This window comes from Lagenorhynchus albirostris, chromosome 3, assembly GCF_949774975.1.
Source record: "Lagenorhynchus albirostris chromosome 3, mLagAlb1.1, whole genome shotgun sequence".
In the NCBI taxonomy this organism is placed as follows: domain Eukaryota; kingdom Metazoa; phylum Chordata; class Mammalia; order Artiodactyla; family Delphinidae; genus Lagenorhynchus; species Lagenorhynchus albirostris.
In genome coordinates, this window is record NC_083097.1 from 160,318,701 (window position 1) to 160,337,311 (window position 18,611).

The window sequence follows — 18,611 nt, forward strand, 5'->3', positions numbered from 1 at the left end:
CTTTCTTTCCCTTGAGCTGCATCTCCGGTTCCTCCATGGTGGCTGCGGCCCTATTTCGAGGACAGGAACCGGAAGTCTGGGGTGGAGACAGCTGCCTAAACCATCCCTGGGAAACTGGGGCACCGCATTTCTCCAGTTCCGCTACTCATTGGCCTGCCCTCCTCGATCTTTAGTCTACCCAGACAGGAGAAGGGCTGTGAGTTACAGACTGGGGAAAGAGGCAATCGGCAGGTGGGTGAAGAGGGGCCGGGAACCCCTTGAAGCTCCAGGAGGGACACTCAGGCAGGGGAAGGGCGCCCTCCTTTACCGAACCCCTTTTCCGGGGGCATATTGGGGGAATACTCCACACAGTGCCCACTTCGGGCCGTATAAACTCCCTTCTTGTACCCCTCTGCTGCCACCAAATCCCTGCACACACTCCTGAGCCCCCAGGACCGCACAGGAGACATTGTTATGGACGGGGACGCCGTCTGTCCGAAGGTGGAGCCACTTGGCTCCGTCTGGGAAAACTTGTGGGTGGTATTGGGAGTGAGGGAGGAGAAGGTCAGGGAACTCTTGAGAGCCCTCTGACGCCCCGCCCACCCCTCCCGTTCCTACTAGGCTCCCTCCCGAGCGGCGGGGACGAGGAAGCGCAGGCGCAATTCCATAGCTCTTGCCTCAGCGGAAGCCACGCCCCCCAAGCCTTAAAGGGCCAGAAACAGCTCATACAGCTCCAGCCCTTCCGCGCTTTCCGGGGGGGCGGGGGCGCGCAGGCGCAGTGGAGGCACTCTGCGGTGTGGGTAGCGGTCGCGTATCAAGTTGCTCTCTGTCCCGGCAGAAGAAGCCAGGGCGCAGAGGGTCCAGGCTCCATTTTGCTACCCATTACATCAATTGGAAGAGAAAAGTTTGTGAGTTGGGCCCCCAAGTTTGGGGGGACCCGGGCTTGCGGCGTGGAGTGACAGAGGAGGCTCGTTGGAGGTGAGTGGACCTCCTGGATTGACTTGGGAGGGGCGGGTGGGATGCAACCAATCACATCTTTGTTGAGCCCTCACTCATTATAGGGATTTCCCCCCCTCAAAAAAAAAAAACAAAAACACAGCGGACGTTTAAGATCTGCCCGTGTATCAGGCCTCCTGCTTAGATATTTACAGACATGATTTTTTTAGTCCTCCTTTCCCCCATTTTACTAATGAAGACACTGAGGCTTAGAGAAATTAAGCAATGTGCCCAAGTTTTCACAGCCTATAAGTGGAGGGATTCAAACCCAGATGGCTGACCCCAGAGCCAGGGCTTTTAAGCAGTGCATATTGTATGTGCTCTGGTGTTGGGGAGGAGTGGGCCTGAGAAGCAGTTGGACTCTGGTTTTAATTTCCTGGCTGAGTCTTAGTTTACCCACCCTCACTGTGTGAGGCCAGGTATGCAGTCAGTGCCTATTTAATGAGTTGTCAATAATTATTGCCATCTCTCCCTGTTTGGCCTTTCCACCAGCTTCCCCATGGAGCCCACCCAGCCTGCAGAGGATCTCAGCCTGACCCAGCAGCCTTCTACCCCAGAATTTGGGGACCCCGAAGACCCCAGGGGTGAGGCCCCTGACGGCTCAGACACTGTGGTCCTCAGTCTCTTCCCCTGCACCCCGGAGCCTGGGAATCCTGAACCAGATTCTGGTACCTCCTCACCTCAAGGTAGGATACTTACCCTGGACTCCTGCTTCTGGGATGCAAGAACGGTGGAATGTCAGGCCCAAGATGGGACTTCAGTCTTTTTGTCCTTGGATGTGTCTTCCATCTCCACCCTGTGAGGGGTTGCTTATTATTTTTTTAAATTGTGGTAAAATTCACGTAACATAAAAGTTACCATTTTAACCAGAATTGCTTACAATTCAGTGGCAGTAAGTACATTCACAATGGTGTATAACTTCCACCTCTGTGTAGTTCTAGAACATTTCCATCACCCCCAGAGGAAAACCCCAGACCCATTAGCAGTCACTCCCCATTCCCCTCCTCCAGCCCTTGGGAAGCAAAAATCTGCTTTCTGTTTCTATGGATTTGCCTGTTCCGGACATTTCATATAAACGGGTTCATACAACATGTGGCCCTTCCCATTCTGGCTCCTTTCACTCAGCAAGATGTTTTCAAGGTTCATCCACATTGTATGGTGTGTCAGTGCTTCATCCCTTTTATAGCTGAATGACATTCCACAGTATGGCTGGACCACATTTAGTTTATTCATTTATGCATTGATGGACATTTGGGTTGTTCTCCTTTTAGTGACTGAATAGTGCTGTTGTGAACATGCGTGTACAAGTTTTTGTCTGAACACATGATTTCAACTCTTTGGGGTAGATACCTAGGAGTGGAATTGCTGGGTCAGATGATAATTCTGTTTGACTTATCAAGGACCCAAGGGTTTCTTTTGACTGGAATCCTTGAACATGTCTAACTCAGCTGCCCTGGGGCCTTCGTCCCTACCATTCCCTGTGTGAAATGCTCTTCCCACACCTCTCCCCAGGTTTCTTCAACTGGCCAAGCTCTCGTTTGGTGTTACCTCCTTGGAGTGACCCTCCCTGACCATTTTCTTTAAAAGGGACTCACCCTCTGCCCTCCCTTCTTTCCACCCCCTTCCACCTGCTTTTCATTTCTCCTGAACACGTATTTTAACTTAAGCTCTCATTCTATTTCTCCATTTCTGTCTGACTCCCCAACTTGTCCATGGGCCCCTTGAGGGCAGGGACTGTCTCGTTTGTGCAGAATCTTGCCAGGGGCGGAGGAGAAATCCACACCCTGGGTATCTGGGAGGATGGAGTGAGTGAACAGTGGAGCCACGCACTGTCTCTGGTAGTTCCAAGCCCCCAGGGTCTGGTCTGAAGCCCAAGACATACTGGGGAATGAGGGGAAACCGAGGCCCTTTCTCTCTCTCCCAGCAGGCAGCTCCCTAAAGCACTCCACGACCCTCACCAACCGGCAGCGGGGGAATGAGGTATCAGCCCTGCCGGCCACCTTGGACTGTGAGTGGGACCCCGGTCCCCATGGGGGAGAGAAGTAGTGGGCTGGCAGGGGCTAAGAGGAGCAACTTTGGACAAGGAATAAACTGGGGCATGGAGCTCAGATGGGACAGGTAAGGACTTTACCTCTCTCTGCCCCCCAGCCCTGTCCATCCACCAGCTCGCGGCCCAGGGGGAGCTGAGCCAACTGAAGGAGCATCTGAGGAAAGGTGTGTGCCCACGCTCGTGTGCCGGTGTGTCCGTGCCTGTGTGACCTCACATGCTGCTGGGTGCATGTGGCTGCTAACATGACCTGAGTCTCCACATGTGTACCTATGTCTGTACGTGTGTCTGAGCATGTCCGTGTGTGCATCCACATGTATGCTTCCCCGCCCCACATCTGACCCCAGCTGCCTGCCCTGCCCCCAATTCTGCAGCATTGGGGAGAGTGGGCAGGGGTGCATCCCAGTGGTACCACCCCCCTCCTGCCAGGAGACAACCTCATCAACAAGCCGGACGAGCGAGGCTTCACCCCCCTCATCTGGGCCTCCGCCTTTGGAGAGATCGAGACCGTCCGCTTCTTGCTTGAATGGGTGCGTCCCAGCCCAGCTGGGGGCTTCCTGGGGACTCGAGGGCGGGCCAGGGTCTCAGCTGAGTCTGCTGGTGCTGTGTCTGTAAGATGGAGCTAACATGGAGACCCCAAGATTGCAGGGGATGCACCCACTCCTCCTTTTGCCCCCCTTCTGTCACTGTCCCCCTCTGTTCCCCCCAGGGTGCCGACCCCCACATCCTGGCCAAAGAGCGGGAGAGCGCCCTGTCACTGGCCAGCACAGGTGGCTACACAGACATTGTAGGGCTGCTGCTGGAGCGCGACGTGGACATCAACATCTATGACTGGGTAAGGTGCCACCCACCGGCCCTGGGCACCTCACAGGGTACCAGGCTGGCTCTGGGCGCTAAGAACGCAAGACAGACCCATCCCCAAGCCTCATAGAGCTCCCAGTTTTTTTTGGGGGGGGCGGGGATAGCCGACACATAAACAGCTCAGGTATAGTGAATAAAACTATGTTGGCAGATACACAGACAGCTAGCTGCAAGAGCCCAGAGGCTGCCTATAGAGCCAAGGGAAGTCAGGATGGGCTTCCTGGAAGAAGGGGCATCTAAGCTGAGGCCCAAAGGAGAAGCTAGATGGGCCTAGTGACAAGCAGAAGGAGGAACCATATTAAATTGGTGGGTGTGGGGTGTCGTGAGAATCTGGAAAAGATAGTGTTGCTTGCCCCCTACCCCTGTCCCTGACAGAATGGAGGGACACCACTTCTGTATGCCGTGCGTGGGAACCATGTGAAGTGCGTGGAGGCCTTGCTGGGTGAGTAGGAGTAGAGGCTAGCCTGAGGGGCCCTAGAGCCCCACGTGGCTCTGCAGGAATCCTGAGGGCCAGGGAGGGGTCTGAGCTCTGCTTGAACAGCTCTTGGGATGGGTGGCTGCTGCCTGCTTTGCCCAGAGGATTGATGTGGGGACAGGAGGTAGCAGGAATAGCACAGGGATCTGGCCGACTGGGTTGAAAACCCACATCCTGCGTGCCTCAGAGACCCCGGAGGTGGAGATTCTATTGGCCACATTCATCAGAGAGGTCAGGCTCTTGTCCAAGACCACACAGCAACCAGCAGACCTGTGGCTGCACAGTGGGTAGTCACTGGACCTCCCGAGTCCCCGTGCCCCACCCGGGCTCCCAGTCCCCAGGCCCAGCCCTCTCTGCAGTGTCTGCTCTGCTTTGCAGCCCGAGGAGCTGATCTCACCACTGAGGCAGACTCTGGCTACACCCCAATGGACCTCGCCGTGGCCCTGGGATATAGGAAAGGTCAGCCCGAGGCACATGGGGCTAGTGACAGGGGCCATAATGGGGGGACATATAGGCATTGAGAGGCCCAAAGGAGGCCCCCTGGCAGGGTGAGGATACCAGGAGGGCCACAGTTCACATGGCCATGGAGCCCAGCCCCCTCCACGGCGAGAGGTGGGTATGAGTAGGGGCTGTAGGCAGACCCCAGTTTGACTCCCCACTTCAGAAAATGGGGGGATCCTAACAGAACTGACCCCCTGGGGTCATGTGGGGGTGTGTGGGAAATATCCCACTCCTTCCTTGAAGGAGTTTTATTCCATTTGAGACAAGTAATTCCTCACAGTCCCTCTCATCTTTTCATAAAAGTTCAAATTGGACAATTTTATTTGGTAAGGAATATTTTTATAATTCTGAAAAGCCTCCAAAAATGCATCTTTACAACTCAGGGGAAATAGAGGCTCCTAAGAGGGGGGCCTCTGTCTTCCCAGCTGTGCTCTGGCAAGGGCTTGGACTTCCCTGTGTATGAAATGGGTCCTCCATCCAGGTCCCAGGGCTGAGGCCCCTGTTCTTACCCTGAGGGGAAGGTACAGGTTGGCCTGTGCCTCTGCAGCCGCTGTTAAGTTCATGGCCCACCTTTTCCCTGTTCTGTTTCCAGTGCAACAGGTGATCGAGAACCACATCCTTAAACTCTTCCAGAGCAACCTGGTGCCCGCCACCCCTGAGTGAACACCGTCTGCCAGGGACTCAGACACTCAGGGAACAAAATGGTCGACCCAGAGCTGGGGGAACCCAGAACTGGCTTCAAAGGCAGCTCCTGGACAGACGGTGGGAGGGGGCCCTTTCCAAGAGGAAACAATAAACCTTCTGTGCAGAACTTGAAGGACTTCACTGTGCTTCCCAGAGAACTTCCTGGAGGAGGCAGCCACCCAGTGGCCTCACACCTTCTTCTCCCCTAGCACCCGCAGGTGGTAGATGACCACTCGGCCAAAGAAATCAGTGGCGTCCTCAAATGTCACTTTCAGCCGGTCCACCTCAGCAGATGGCACAGGGAAAGTGTAAGCAGGGCAGTCAAGGGAAACAGATGCCTTATCTTTTCCCACCCACCAGCCCCAGCTCAGGTACTACAAATGTGCTGGGTGACCCAGCACACTGTGGGTCCCTCTGAAACTCTAACACAGAACAGATTATCATCAGCCCATTTCACAGGTGAAGCAATGGAGACCCAGAGGCCAGTTGCTCGAGGTCACATGCCAGGGCCCACAGCTTTCAGAGGCACAGACCACCCCACCCAGAGGCTGAGGCAGGATATCTGAAGCGAGTTGTTGTCCTCAGGATAAAAGTCCACAATCTTGCTAAGAGCCTCACTCCCCTGAGAACCTGCAGCAGAGAAAGGAGCAGTGAGGCCAGCATACCCCCTCTAATCCCCCATCTTCCAGGGCCTTCCAGTACCTTCGAGGCGGCCCTGGCGACTGGAAAAGCCCCCCTGGAACTGGATCTGCAGCTGGGAGACACAGATGCGCTGGGGAAACTCCAGTATTACCCACTGGGAGGGGCCCTGGAAGCAGAGAAAGAGGTCCATGGTCACTCCAGACTCAGAGCCCAGCTGTGCCTCTCTCAGTCACAGAGTCCATGGTGGGTGGGGAGCACAGTGAACACGGGTTCCCTCCCTGGCCAACCTAACTGCCCAGCTGGGGTGCACCCAAATTCTCAGGGTGCCCCAGACCCCTGATTCTGATTCACACTAGGGGTGGAGGATCCAGGGAGAGGGTGCCTCACCTGGTCCGAGTTCCAGCAGGTCTCCTCGTCCTGGTCGAACAGGTGCTTCTTTCCAAACTGCCGAGTGTTACGATTCAGCACCGAACTCACCCTAGAGGCAACCAGAATCGGCGCGTGGAGAGGTGCTGAGCCCTGCGGCGAGGGCCCGCCCACTACTGGGCCCACCCCTCCCTCGCCACCGGTTCCCCCATTTCTGTCCACTAGGGAGGGACTATCCCAGGCCAACGGCCCCGTCCGCTACTGCCCGCCGCCATTCACACCCCACCCCCGCCCGGGGCTCTCACCTGCTCACTGTCTCTGGACAAACCAAAGAGTGGGTCATCTCGGTTCCACAAAGCCTCGCAGGACTAAGAGCTGGGCTCAGTCCAGGTTCAAATCCCGGCCGCCAAAGCGCGACCTTGTTCACGCTCAGAGTCTCAGAGTCTTCACGTCCTCACCTGTAGCACGGCACAAGAACAGTCACTGCCCCGTCACTCCAGTCCTAAATGTCGCCTTGACCACCCCCTTGCCAGAAAAATTTGGAGTTTCGGGGACACTGCCGATGACCCGAGGCCAAGCGTTTCACAGTGGGTCCAAGGAAGGGAAACGGGTTTCCTGTGGGTTTCGGGAGCAGTCGCTCCCTCTCGGTGCCTCAGTTTCTCTGCAAACAGCTTGGGAAACCAACATCAGTACCCGGAACCGCGTGAACACCGCGCAGGCGCAGAGTCCCTCAGGCGCGCCCAGCCCCCGCTCCCGGGGCGCGGTTTAGTTTGAGCCCCGCCCCCTCAGCGCCCGCCTCTTAAAAGGTCCTCGTCCAGTGATTGCCTATCCCTCGGAGCTGGAGGAAAAAGGCCGGCATCTAAAGCAATTGTATGTCCACTGTGTGCGGAGAGCTGTCCTTTGGTGCCCGCGGGTATAGAGCCCTAGTTTTGGTGTCCGAGAGCCTTCTTATAATGATGTCATCCTACCGGCAGAATGAACTCGGCCGAATTCATTCTCTGATTGCAGTTGCCGCCTGGGAACCCCTGCATTTCACTGCCTCCCAGAGGCCAAAGGAAGAGTTGAGGAAGAGGCTACGATGGTGCGAGTACTGTACTGGAAGTCTCTATCAGCCTCGCCTGTCCCCACTGGGACACAGGAGGCCCGGTTTCCAAATCTGTCTTCTTAGTAAATGCTGCCTGGGACAGGCTTCTTGGAGGAGGGGTAATGTGAGGTGGGTTTTGAAGAATGAAGAGGAGTTTGCCAAACCGGATTATACAAAACCTCAGATACACGGCTAAAAGTTTGGTTCTCTGATTCACTAAACAACTGCCACTCCCCACTGCCCAACCCTGTGCTGAGTGATTCTGAGGACTGTGAGAGGCCTCAGTTCCAGCCCCATATCTGAAGATCTCCCAATCTGGGGAAGACAGAACTAGACACATACACTCAGAGACCCATGGGGCCAGGGCTGAGCCAGGGGGAGAGATAGGGCTAGGGAAGCAGGGGGTCTACCTGGAGGGAGGGCTTCCTGGGAGAGGGGATATTGTCCTGCACTTTAATGGGTGGGCAGGAATTCACCAGGGTGAGAAAAATTGGGGGGCGAGGCGGGGCAGACAGGGTGAACAGCATAAGCAAAGGCCTAGTTGGATGAAAGACCATGAATTTGAATAAAATATGTGGAGCCAGATCCTGCTGGGCCTAAAGCAGTCACGGAAGGTGTTTGAGAAAGGGCAGCACACCCATCCAATCTGCATGAATGGAGGGTTCTGAGACAGAGCAGCCACTGGCAGGAGGCTGCAGTTCCTGGCTTTAACTGAATGGTCTGGGATCCAGTCCCTTTCTTCAAGGGCTAGGGGAATGGTTCTCCTGGCATCCTACTAGTGTCTGCCCAAGTCCACACCAGGAGTGGAGGCTGGCTGGGAAACTGGGACACCAGCGGAAGGGCCGCCCCATCAGCCCCTGCCTGCCAGGACTTCCTGCATTCAGTCATGGCCTGGTGCCATCCAGACCTGGCTCTACTGGTCTCAGGGCTGGGGCTGGGGTGTCAAAAAACACCTCCCTACCCCTAGAGGAATTTAGGAAGAGCATGGACCCTGGAGGGCCCAGATCCTGTTCTAATCCTGGTTGGGCCACTCACTCATTGGCTGTGTGATCTTGGACAAATATGTTGACCTCTCTGAGCCTCAGTTCCCTCATCTGTGAAATGGAGGGAAATCTATAGGACTGCTGGAGAATTCAGGGGGCTCTTCAGGCTGACACATAACAACAGTGGCTGACATTTGTTGAGAGCCTACCCTGTGTTTAACTTGAAGCCACGTTTGTCTCCATCCACAGGATCATTAAATCTGCTGTTCTGGTCTCTGTCACTCCCATTTTACAGCTGAGGATACGGCCACTCAGCCACTTGGCTGCCAAGGTTCCCCAGGGAGGATACGCATGGCCCCAGGGCCCCCCTTGCCACTCCTGGTCTTGGCATGGAGCCACCTTGCCCACTGGGATAAAGCCAGCTTGTACCCCCTTCCCGCCTCCTCACCCCACCGGTGCCTGGTCATGAAAGAGCCTCCTGTTTCTCCAGGGAATTAGCAACTCTAAGCTCCCAGCAGGGCAGCCAAAAGTGGTCCATTCATTTGCCTTAGTGAGAAGAGACTAGGCACTCCCTCCTCCCTCACCCCAGGGGATGGGGCAGAGGGAGGTCTAGAAGAGCCAGGAGCTGTAACTCTGGTTGGCTGAGGGAAACTGAAGCAAAGAAGTCATTTGGCTAAGGTCACGGAGGGGAACCGGGATACAAACCCCAGTCTGACTCTGGAGCTCTCTCCAGAGCTCACTCTCTCCACTGAGCTGAGCTCTGCATTTTTCAGGAGAGGACTTGGACGCTCAGAGAGGGTCAGGGATTTGCTGAAGTCACACAGCAAGTATGGGTCAGCAGGGACTCTCTCTGGGGAGGCAGCCACACTCATGGCAGAAAACAGGTCCCACTTCCCATGAGTTTGTCATCCCGGAGTAGGGCAGGGAAAAGCCCTCAGATTGCTTCAGGCCTCAGTTCCCCCTGGGGAATAAGTGTAATGGTTGCCCCAAGACTCCAGCCTGGAGGGTCTGTGGGGTGGGGGTGATGGAGTCCCCTGGGCTGGCAGCCCCTCTATGGGGCAGGTCCGGGTCTGATTTATCCACCGAGGCCTGCATGAGTACCACAGGGCCCAGCTCAGAGTAAACGGATGCTCACTTGTTTCCAACTGGACTTGTTGGTCCTGGCAGGGGGCAAGCCTGGGAGCCTGGAAGCCTGGGGAAGTGGAGATGACAATAGGCATGAGAGAGGTCGGCCAAGCATGAAGGGATTGAGCTGAGTTTACGTGAGAACACCTAGGGCCACGACTGGCCGACTGGCGGTGCTGAGCATTGAGTATGAGTGGCTGTGCTGTGAGCATGGCCCCGGGGGGACTGTCTCCCTGTTGGTAACTTGGTGTCAAGTGATCATGGTTGGGTGCTGGCTGTCTGTAGGTAATGCCACAGCTGTAAACATAGTAGGGTGTAAACGACATGGGGCAATGGGGCAAATGTGGGCTGTTTGTGGCTGCCAGGAAGGCTAAGTTCCGATGGGTGTGCACAGCAATGGGTGTGTTTGAGCGTGAAGGGACTAGGTGCAGCTGGGCTCACAGCTGTGAGTTTGGTTGTGCAGCAGACATGACTTATGCATGGCCAGTGTGACTTATATGTGGCCTGGCTAGGTATGGTTGTATATGAGCTGCCTGTGCTGTCACTGTGTCTCTGGCATATGGCTTTGTGTCAGTGGTTATTGGTAACATTGTATGTGACAGGAGTGAATATGGTTGCATGTGCCCTGTCAGTACGTCACCTTGGGTGTGTGAAAAGCACTTCGGGGGACACTGTCCACCCCTGATGCCCAGATGTCCTGGAGGGTCTTGCCTCCTTGCTCCGGTTCTGGCTCACAAGCCCCCTCCCCTGCTCCCTCCCCGCACTTGCAGCAGCCCCTGGCCCAGGCCCCAGTGTAGAGGAGACAGAGAGAGCACTCAAGGCTGGAGGAGGGGGGTGGTTGGCCCATTCCCAGTGCCGGCCTATAAATAGCTCTTTGAGCCCGGCAGATTCCCAGGCAAGGTTGCCTCATTCAAGCCCCCAGCAACAGCCTGCTCCCGGGCTCCAGGCCAGCCCCTCTAAGCTCAGCCCTGGCACCAGCCAGGGGAGCCAGGGGGTGGGGGAGTGAAAGGGTGGGGGGAGTCAGGATGGGGATCAACTTGGTTCTGAAGCCACAGACCTGGACTCCCACTTGGCCCATACCCATACTCTGCAACCTCAAGTGCATGTCCTACCTCCCCGAGCCTCGGTTTTCCCATCTGGAAAATGGGCAGCAGTACGACAGCAGCCCCCAGCTTGTGTGTTTACTTCCCATTTCATTCTCCCAGCAACCCTGTAAGGTGGTTACTCTTAATTGTCCCTGTTTTCGACAGGGAAACTGAGGCACAGAAAGACGAAATGGCTGCCCCAGAGTTACACCACTGTTAGGAGTTGCAGAGAGGGTTTTGGTTTTTTGGGGGTTTTTGTTTGTTTGTTTTTGCCATGCCGCACGGCTTGCAGGATCTCAGTTCCCCAACCAGGGATTGAATCCTGGCCACAGCAGTGAAAGTGCCGAATCCTCATCACTAGACCCCCAGGGAACTCCCCAGAGAGGGGTTTTGAACTGTGGACTTGTGAGGCCAAGCTGCAGCTCCCACACATGTCACCCAGATCCCTGTCTCCACCGCCTGTCACCTGCAGACACTTATATCAGTGTGATCCCCGACCTCCATCCCTCCTCTGTGATGAGAAGTTGGACAGTGAGCATAGTTCCCCACTGTGTCACTTTGACCCCTAGGGCCACCACTAGCCCACCCCCGGAACAGCAGTCTGACACTTACAGACCTTCCAGGGCAACCTTGCTCCCCTGGGGTCTTCGTCCTTCACTCATTCTCACCCCTTTCTTGGTAATCTTGCCGAAATCATCTAGTTCCCTGTTTGTCTGTCCCCCCACCAGACTGAAACCCACCCTCAGAGATGCACACACACACATACACACAGATGCAGGACACTGGTGGAGTGAACAGACCCTCCAACTACCACAGCCCATTCTCAGTGCTGAGAATCTAAGACCCTGGGAAGGAAGGCCAGCTGGGTAGAGGGCTGATTTTTTTAAGTATCTGTTCTCCTTCGTTTCCATCTTTCATTGTGGTAAAATACACGGAACATAAAATCTACCATTTGAAAGTGTACAATTAGTGGCATTAACTCTACTCACATTATTGTGCAGCCATCACCACTATCTAGTTCTAGAACATTTCCATCACCCTAAAAGCAAACCCTGTACCCATTTGGAATCACTCCCTGTTCCCCCTCCCCCAAGCCCCTGGTAATCACTAATTTACTCTCTGCCTCTGTATTTGTCTGTTCTGAACACTTCATATAAATGGACTCATGCTGTGACTTTTTGTGTCTGGCTTCTTTCATTCATCATAACGTTTTCAAAATTCATCTATGTTGTAACATATATTAGTACTTCATTCCTTTTAATGGCTGAATAATATTCTATTGTAGACCTTTTAAGATCAGGGGTCTCCCTGCAAAGACACGCACATGCTGCCTGCTCAAAGCAAAAGTATTTCTGTAACAACGGTACCCGGTCCACAGCAGGTGCTCCATAGAAGTTGACTAGATAAGGGAATGAATGAATTAATGAATGATAGTTCTAGGTGGCGCGGGCAGAAACAGCTCTGGGTGTGACACACCTGGGCTCTGACTCTGCAAGTCTCTTACCAGCTGTGTGAACCAGGGAGCTTTCTGTCCTCTCTGAGCCTCAGCTTCCTCTCTATACATGGTGTAAAACAGTAACTATAGCCAAAACTGCTTCCAGTGTGAACCTGCCGAGTCAGGCAGACCAGGGTTGGAATCCCAGCTCAGTCCTTCCCCTCTGCGTGACCTTGGGAGAGACTTCATCTCCCTGGGGTCTCAGTTTCCCCATCTGTAAGATGGAGCAGGCCCCACTGCGGGGCGTCTGGGGACCCTTAACGTGGCACCTGGGGCGAAGTGAATGGGAGGAAGTCAGGAACAGTCTTCCCCGGGGGTGGGGTGAGTGGTCGTAGGAATAGGGAGGGGGTTTTAGGCAGAGGGAACACCCTCCCTCGCGCAGTGGAGGCGTCGGGCTGACGGGAGCGCATGCGCAGAGCAGCCCCGCAGCCCCTTTATAAGCGCTGAGGCGGCGCTGGGGCGAGCGGAGCACAGGGCTCAAGGGTGGACCCGGCGCGGATTGAGCGCAGCCACCGCGTCCTTTGTGCCGGTTGACCGCCCCGGGATGCGTCCGAGCTAGGAGCCAGGTGGGGGTCCGTCGTGGGGAGGGGGCCGCGTTGAGGGAGAGGTCCTTGAAAATAGAAACAGAGCCCGAGATTGGGGAGGGGGGATCAGAGAGAAGCCCCCAGAATGGGGAGGGGGTTTAGAGGGGGAGGGAAGCCCCGGGTTGGGGAGGGAACCCACACTGGGAGAGGGCTTGGGAATGTTAAGGGGATTCGGATTTGGGGGCAAGGTTGTCTGGGGAATTCGGAGACGACCCCGCGATGGGGAAGGGGCCGGGCTGGGGGTGGGTCTTAGAATTGGGGAAGCACTGGGAACCAAGGCTAGGGAAGGGGCACCCCGAGTTTAGAGAGAAAAGGGGGACATCCACACGTTGTGTGGGGGACTCTGGAACAGGGCACCCCGTGTCTGAGCTGAGACACCCCAAGATTTTAAGTGGGGATTCCCAATTTGCAGATGAATGCAGGATTCCAGGCTGGACTGCAGCGGGGAGGAGGCCCCCAGACCAGCCTGAGCCCAATGGACGGGGTCTGCCCTGAGAGTAAACCCCAACAGGGAAGGGGTGCCCTGCAGTCTCCCTGTCTTTTTGGCTCCAGTCTTGTCACCACATCTTGACTCAGGGAGGAGGCTCTGGGGGCTCCATCCCAAGGTGGTCCCTGTTGTTCCCTGGGACTTGGAGTTGGGGTGCTGTCCCTTCTCCCAGGGAGCACGTTGTGTCTCCGAGGTTAATGCTAGTTGAGAGCCTCTTAAAGCCCCCAGTTATGGATCCCACGGACCCGTAAAGAGCACCCAGTATCTAGGGGGGAGCCACCCCAGTACTTCCACATCTGGCCACGTTCTCACAGCTAGACACAGATCCTTGCCTCACGCCTTCCGTTCCATCTGGCCACATGGATGCATGTGGAAGTCCTGGCTTGGCTTGGGGGCACAGGCGCTGGGAAGGAGGGGGCTGGGACCCCAGGCCCAGCCTGGGCAGGAGCAATCCCCATCCCTGTTCCTCTTTGTTCCTCTCAGCAGCATTAATGGGAGACAGCCAGGCTGAGGAGAGGGTTGGCGCTGGGCCCCAGCGGGGGATGTGGGGCAAGGGCCGGGAGTGAGGGCTGGGCAGACCATGGGACCCCAGACCCCAGCAGCCTCGTTGGCTTGTGGACATTTCCAAACAGAAGGCGTCCCCCAGGAGGTAGGGACTTGCGTGTGTGTGTGTGTGTGTGTGTGTGTGTGTGTGTGTGTGTGTGTCTACCCCATACTGGGAGAAGGCATGTGCTTATGGGGGGACCTGGGGTCCTCTGTGACTCTAATGTGACCAAGGTTGTGTCTTTGTCAGGAAACTTGTGCTGGAGGCCACTTCACCAGGCAAAGTGATGTGTGCCCACCAGTCACCAAAGCCACAATTTATCCAGCCTGGTCTGTGCCAGGGGCTGGCAGCTATGTGAGTGAGTGTGTGTGAGGAACTGTGTCTGACAGAGTGGCCTCATCGAGGGGTTTATGTGGGGAGCCTGAGGCTGTGGGTGTGTGTCTTTGTGCAGAAGACGTGCTGCCTGGCTTGTAAGTGCCCATATTGTCTCTCTTTGTTAATGTCACTGTGAATCTGTGAGTGTGTGTGTCTCCTAGGCTCTGAGCCTAGAGTGTGTGGCTGTGTACGTGTCCCGTGTGTGCAGCAAGGGTCCTCTCCATGTGATTGGCAGCGTGGACCCTGAGTGGGTGAGTGTGAGATGTGGTCTGTGTACAGAGTTGGGGAGCTAATGGGAGAGACATTGACAGGGGTTCAGATCTCCAAGGGACAACCTGGGATGATTTACTGAGCCCAGTTTCCTTTCTTCTCCAAGGAGCACACAAATTCGCTCTGACTCCCAGGCCAGTAACACATACACACGTGTGCTCATAGCCCTTGCTGAGGGGTACTTGAACCCACACATCCAGAGACTACACTGGGTCCCCTACGCCCCACCCAGTGCATATTGCTGCTGTGGACCCTCGTACATGTTCACACACCACAGGGGGCAACCTCATGGATATCCTTGCCTGGACACACACCCAGGCACAAACACACAAAAATGCCTACTGGCAAACTCACCCTCACTCAGTGGCTTGAGACAGGAGGTGGATGTGAGGGAGGAGGAGACACACGCGCGCTCACGCGCGCACACACACACACTCTCTCTCTCTCTCTCTCTCTCCCCCCCCCCCCCCCCCCCGTCCTGGGCCACCCCTCCCACAAAGCCCCACAGGCCCCTACTTGCATATGTATGAGGCTCATGCATTATTAATGAGGGGACAAGCCCCAGACAGCTGTGTAAATGCTCACCTCTTGTGGCCCTGGGGAAGAGGTATTTTAAGAGAAGGGGTGTGGGTGTGTGAGGTGCAACTGGAGGGGATGGAGTGTGTGCGGGAGGGCATGGGGGGGGAGTGCAACTGAACCTTTTTGTGTCACCTTGTTGGACCACCATTGCATATTTGAGTGTGTACACAAGGCTTTGTGTATAAGAAGCTGTTGTTTAAGTGAACATTTCTTGGACTTGACAAGTCTTAGCTCATTCCATTCTCACAATAACACTCTGAAGTATGTGCTGGTTGATCCCCATTTTACAGGTGGGAAAACTGAGGCACGGAGTGATGAAGCAGCTGTCTAGGATCATGCAACATGTAGGGAGTAGAGGCAGGGTTTGAAGCCAAGTCATGTGGATATAGTCTGAGCTCTTAACCGTACAGAGTATGTGTGTGTGTGCACGTGCATGAGAATTCTGTGAACTTGCCCCCTCCTAAAACTCTCTTGGGGTAGGCGCAGCCCGGAGTCCTGCCCCACCCTCTAATACCCATCCAGGCCTTGGACAGCCATCAGGGGATCCCACCCCGCTCAGGGTTCCGAGGGGGAGAAATGAGGACAGCCTGGGATGGAGGCAGAGGTTGCTGAGGTTTACAGGTCGGTAGTTAGGGGCACCGTCCCAGAAGCTGGCCTCTGCCCTGCTGTGCAGTCCCAGGAAAACCGCTCACCCTCTCTGGACCCCGAGATGCTGCCCTAGGAAGGCAAGAAAGAGACCAAGGGGGTGGGTAGTGCCACTGCGTTGCTGCCCCAGAGTTCAGCACCACGGACAGGTCCCTGGCCTGCCTCCCTAAGGTGGGGCCAGCTGTCCCCCACAGGACCCTATTCTGGACTCCATCCACACTGGCTATTCTTTTATCAGGAGGAGGGTGCAAGGGCTGGGTTTGTAGGTGATGTTCTAACTTCCCATCTGCCCCCACCTTCTGAGCCCCCCCAGGGGGGAAGGGGAAGGGGGTTCCAGAGGGGTGGGACGCACCACCACCCCAGGGTTTCTAGTCTCTGGAAGAATGTGAGGTTTGGGAGGGCACTGCTGTATCCCAGTGTTTGGAATGGGCCTTGCTTACAGGTAGTGCTATTTGTCCACTTTATGCTCATGTGCCACAACCCCTATAGGAGTCTAGACCCGCAACTGGAGTTTCTCTGTGGACCTAGAAGGCATCTTCACCAGTCAGTATGGATTCAGGGGGAGGATGGGGTGGGCGAGGGCGAGGTCCCTTCCTCCAGCTGGGACTTGGCAGCTCTTCAAAAATCCCAGAAACCAGGAATAGAATCTTGGCGACAACCAAATCCTGGAATTGAAGCTGAGAATCGTGTCAGTCAGCAAACCCAGATTACAGGCTGGCTTGGAGTCCAGTCTGCTGCCAGAACTGGGGACCCCAGGACTGGCTGCTGCTCTCTAGGAGCCCCCAATTTGATTTGGGAGGCTGACTTGAAAAATGGGACTTTGATCTTGGCTATGTTAAAGTCAATAATAATAATAGCAGCTGAAATTTACTCCTTCATGCCAGGCAGTTCTAAGCATTTTATATGTATTGACTATATTGACTCATCTATCCCTTCCAACTACCTCATATTATCCCCATCTGACCTGCAAAGAAACTGAGGCACAGAGAAGCTAAGCTACTTGCTCAAGGTCACCCAGCAAGGAACAGGCAAAAGACAACCCCAGGTTTGATTCCCTCCAGAACCCATGCTCTGACCATAGGACTTCACTGCTCAGATTCTGAAGTCAGTTGGTCCTGGGTTCGGATTCTGGCTCAGCTCTGGCTTGCTGACTGTGTGACCTTGGGTGACACACTGGCCTCTCTGAGCCCCAGTTTCCAGATCCGTAGAGTGGGAGGAATTGGTCCTTTCATGCCTAATGTCTAGGAGGGTTGTACTCACCCCTTCCTTCCTCTCCATCTTGTTTCAGGTCCAGGATGGGGGCCATGTCTGTCTGGGTCTCAGGCCTCCTGATTCTCCAGATGCTGCTCTTTGTGGCTGGGGAACAGGGTGAGTTGGCTTGTGGGTTGGGAGAGGTTGGGGTCTGGAGAATTGACAAGATGGGGCAGCTTTTTAACTTGAGAGCCTTCTCCTGCTGGTTCTCTGGCTTGGTCTGGAGAATAAAATGAGAATAGATGAAAAAAGTCTTTGAACAGTCAAAAGCGAACAAGACACCTGAGAGGTTATTTTTAGTCATTGCCAGCGGAGGCTAGAGTTTCCCGCCTCTCACTGTTTTGCTGAGATGAGCTGAAGAGAGAGAGAAAAAAAAGAGGGAGAGAGAATAGTATGAAGATTGATTAGTGATGCCTGCCATGGGTAGGACAATAGAAATAAAGGTCTGTGTGCCTCTCCCTGGCATCTCCCCAGTAGCGGTCAAAAGCCCAGACTTTAGCAATGCCTCCTGATTTGCTCTGTGGCCTTATGCAATTATAATGATGTCTCTGAGCCTCAATTTCCTCAACTCCCCCAAAAGAGGATGAGACATGGCTACCTCTGCAGATGGTTATGAAAATCAAATGAGCTGATTGCTATTTATAAAGTGCCTGTTATATAGAAGGTACTCCACAAACACTGTTTCTCTTCCAATGGCTGCCTATCACTTAACTTTTGGGGAAACCATGGCTCAGAGCAGAATAGTGACTTTCCCATGGACACATAGTGAGTCAGTGACACTGAGAGTTAAATCCCTGGCCTCCAGGGTCTGGACTTTGAGAGGAGGCAGAACTATGAAGGGATTCGACCCCATTACCCCTCTTCTGCTCACAGACTGGGTTGCAGGTCACAGATCTGTGTACGACATTGTGATGTTGTGTAGGCAACCTAACCTCTCTGGCCTCAGTCAGAGGGTCCTTGCTTCTCAGTCAGGCCCTCTCTCCACCTTCTCCACCCCAGGCACACAGGACGCCACTGCTGCTGCCACTGCCGAGAAGGGGCTCCACATGCAGAAGGTGGGGTCTGGGTCGGTGCGGGCTGCGCTGGCAGAGCTGGTGGCCCTGCCCTGTCTCTTCACCCTGTGGCCACGGCCAGGTGCAGCCCGAGAAGCTCCTCGGATCAAGTGGACCAAGGTGCGGACTGCCTCAGGCCAACGGCAGGACTTGCCCATCCTAGTGGCCAAGGACAACGTGGTTCGAGTGGCCAAGGGCTGGCAGGGACGCGTGTCACTACCTGCCTACCCCCGGCACCGGGTCAACGCCACGTTGCTACTGGGGCCACTGAGGGCCAGCGACTCCGGGCTCTACCGCTGCCAGGTGGTGAGGGGCATCGAGGATGAGCAGGACCTGGTGCCCCTGGAAGTGACGGGTCAGTTGGGGGAAGGGGAGGGGCCAAGGCTGGGATGGGGAAGCCCATCCACTGAATGTCACCTTAGAAATTACTCCCTGGGGAATTCCCTGGTGGTCCACTGGTTAGGACTCTGCAGTTTTACTGCCGAGGGCCCAGGTTGGATC

General features: G+C 55.2%; 4 protein-coding genes across 12 annotated transcripts in view; 2 read left to right on the plus strand and 2 right to left on the minus strand.

Annotated features, from left to right (window-relative positions):
• The window catches only part of BORCS8 (BLOC-1 related complex subunit 8), a 34,724-nt gene extending 34,200 nt beyond the window's left edge, over window positions 1-524 (minus strand). For 4 of the 6 annotated variants that reach the window (XM_060144859.1, XM_060144857.1, XM_060144858.1 and 1 more), the window contains exon 1: window positions 1-524. In XM_060144859.1, coding sequence (XP_060000842.1) covers window positions 1-37 — 37 coding nt within the window. In that variant the 5' untranslated portion in view covers window positions 38-524. The other 2 variants (XM_060144855.1, XM_060144856.1) reach the window with 2 other exon arrangements.
• RFXANK (regulatory factor X associated ankyrin containing protein) lies at window positions 156-5,684 on the plus strand. 3 transcript variants are annotated; one of them, XM_060144861.1, is made up of 10 exons: window positions 156-231; window positions 818-957; window positions 1,468-1,661; window positions 2,900-2,983; window positions 3,124-3,189; window positions 3,452-3,552; window positions 3,732-3,857; window positions 4,259-4,325; window positions 4,737-4,817; window positions 5,452-5,684. In XM_060144861.1, exons 3-10 carry the CDS (start codon window positions 1,475-1,477, stop codon window positions 5,520-5,522), a joined length of 783 nt encoding a protein of 260 aa, XP_060000844.1. In that variant the 5' UTR covers window positions 156-231; window positions 818-957; window positions 1,468-1,474; the 3' UTR covers window positions 5,523-5,684. The 3 variants fall into 3 exon arrangements, with proteins under 3 accessions (XP_060000844.1, XP_060000845.1, XP_060000846.1); XM_060144862.1 differs by lacking the exon at window positions 156-231 and having other exon boundaries at window positions 742-957; window positions 2,903-2,983; XM_060144863.1 differs by lacking the exons at window positions 156-231; window positions 4,737-4,817 and having other exon boundaries at window positions 742-957.
• Window positions 5,146-18,611, minus strand: part of NR2C2AP (nuclear receptor 2C2 associated protein) — a 17,040-nt gene continuing 3,574 nt past the window's right edge. For both annotated transcript variants that reach the window (XM_060144865.1, XM_060144866.1), the window contains exons 2-7: window positions 17,068-17,278; window positions 6,857-7,009; window positions 6,573-6,663; window positions 6,246-6,351; window positions 6,105-6,173; window positions 5,146-5,850 (exon numbers count right to left, since the gene is read on the minus strand). In XM_060144865.1, the coding sequence (XP_060000848.1) occupies window positions 5,732-5,850; window positions 6,105-6,173; window positions 6,246-6,351; window positions 6,573-6,663; window positions 6,857-6,894 (423 nt within the window). In that variant the 5' untranslated portion in view covers window positions 6,895-7,009; window positions 17,068-17,278 and the 3' untranslated portion in view covers window positions 5,146-5,731. The remainder of the gene's footprint in view (window positions 5,851-6,104; window positions 6,174-6,245; window positions 6,352-6,572; window positions 6,664-6,856; window positions 7,010-17,067; window positions 17,279-18,611) is intronic.
• NCAN (neurocan) overlaps window positions 17,096-18,611 on the plus strand; it is an 18,523-nt gene continuing 17,007 nt past the window's right edge. The window contains exons 1-2 of the mRNA XM_060144854.1: window positions 17,096-17,175; window positions 18,058-18,465. Of these exons, the coding sequence (XP_060000837.1) occupies window positions 17,103-17,175; window positions 18,058-18,465 (481 nt within the window). The 5' untranslated portion in view covers window positions 17,096-17,102. The remainder of the gene's footprint in view (window positions 17,176-18,057; window positions 18,466-18,611) is intronic.

Bases quoted from the DNA above. Each gene is read 5' to 3' on its own strand.
- RFXANK (XM_060144861.1), top strand. From the start codon at position 1,475: ATGGAGCCCACCCAGCCTGCAGAGGATCTCAGCCTGACCCAGCAGCCT. The intron at 3,858-4,258 runs GTAAGGTGCCAC...TGTCCCTGACAG, and splicing joins ACATCAACATCTATGACTGG to AATGGAGGGACACCACTTCT. The intron at 4,326-4,736 runs GTGAGTAGGAGT...TCTGCTTTGCAG, and splicing joins GTGCGTGGAGGCCTTGCTGG to CCCGAGGAGCTGATCTCACC.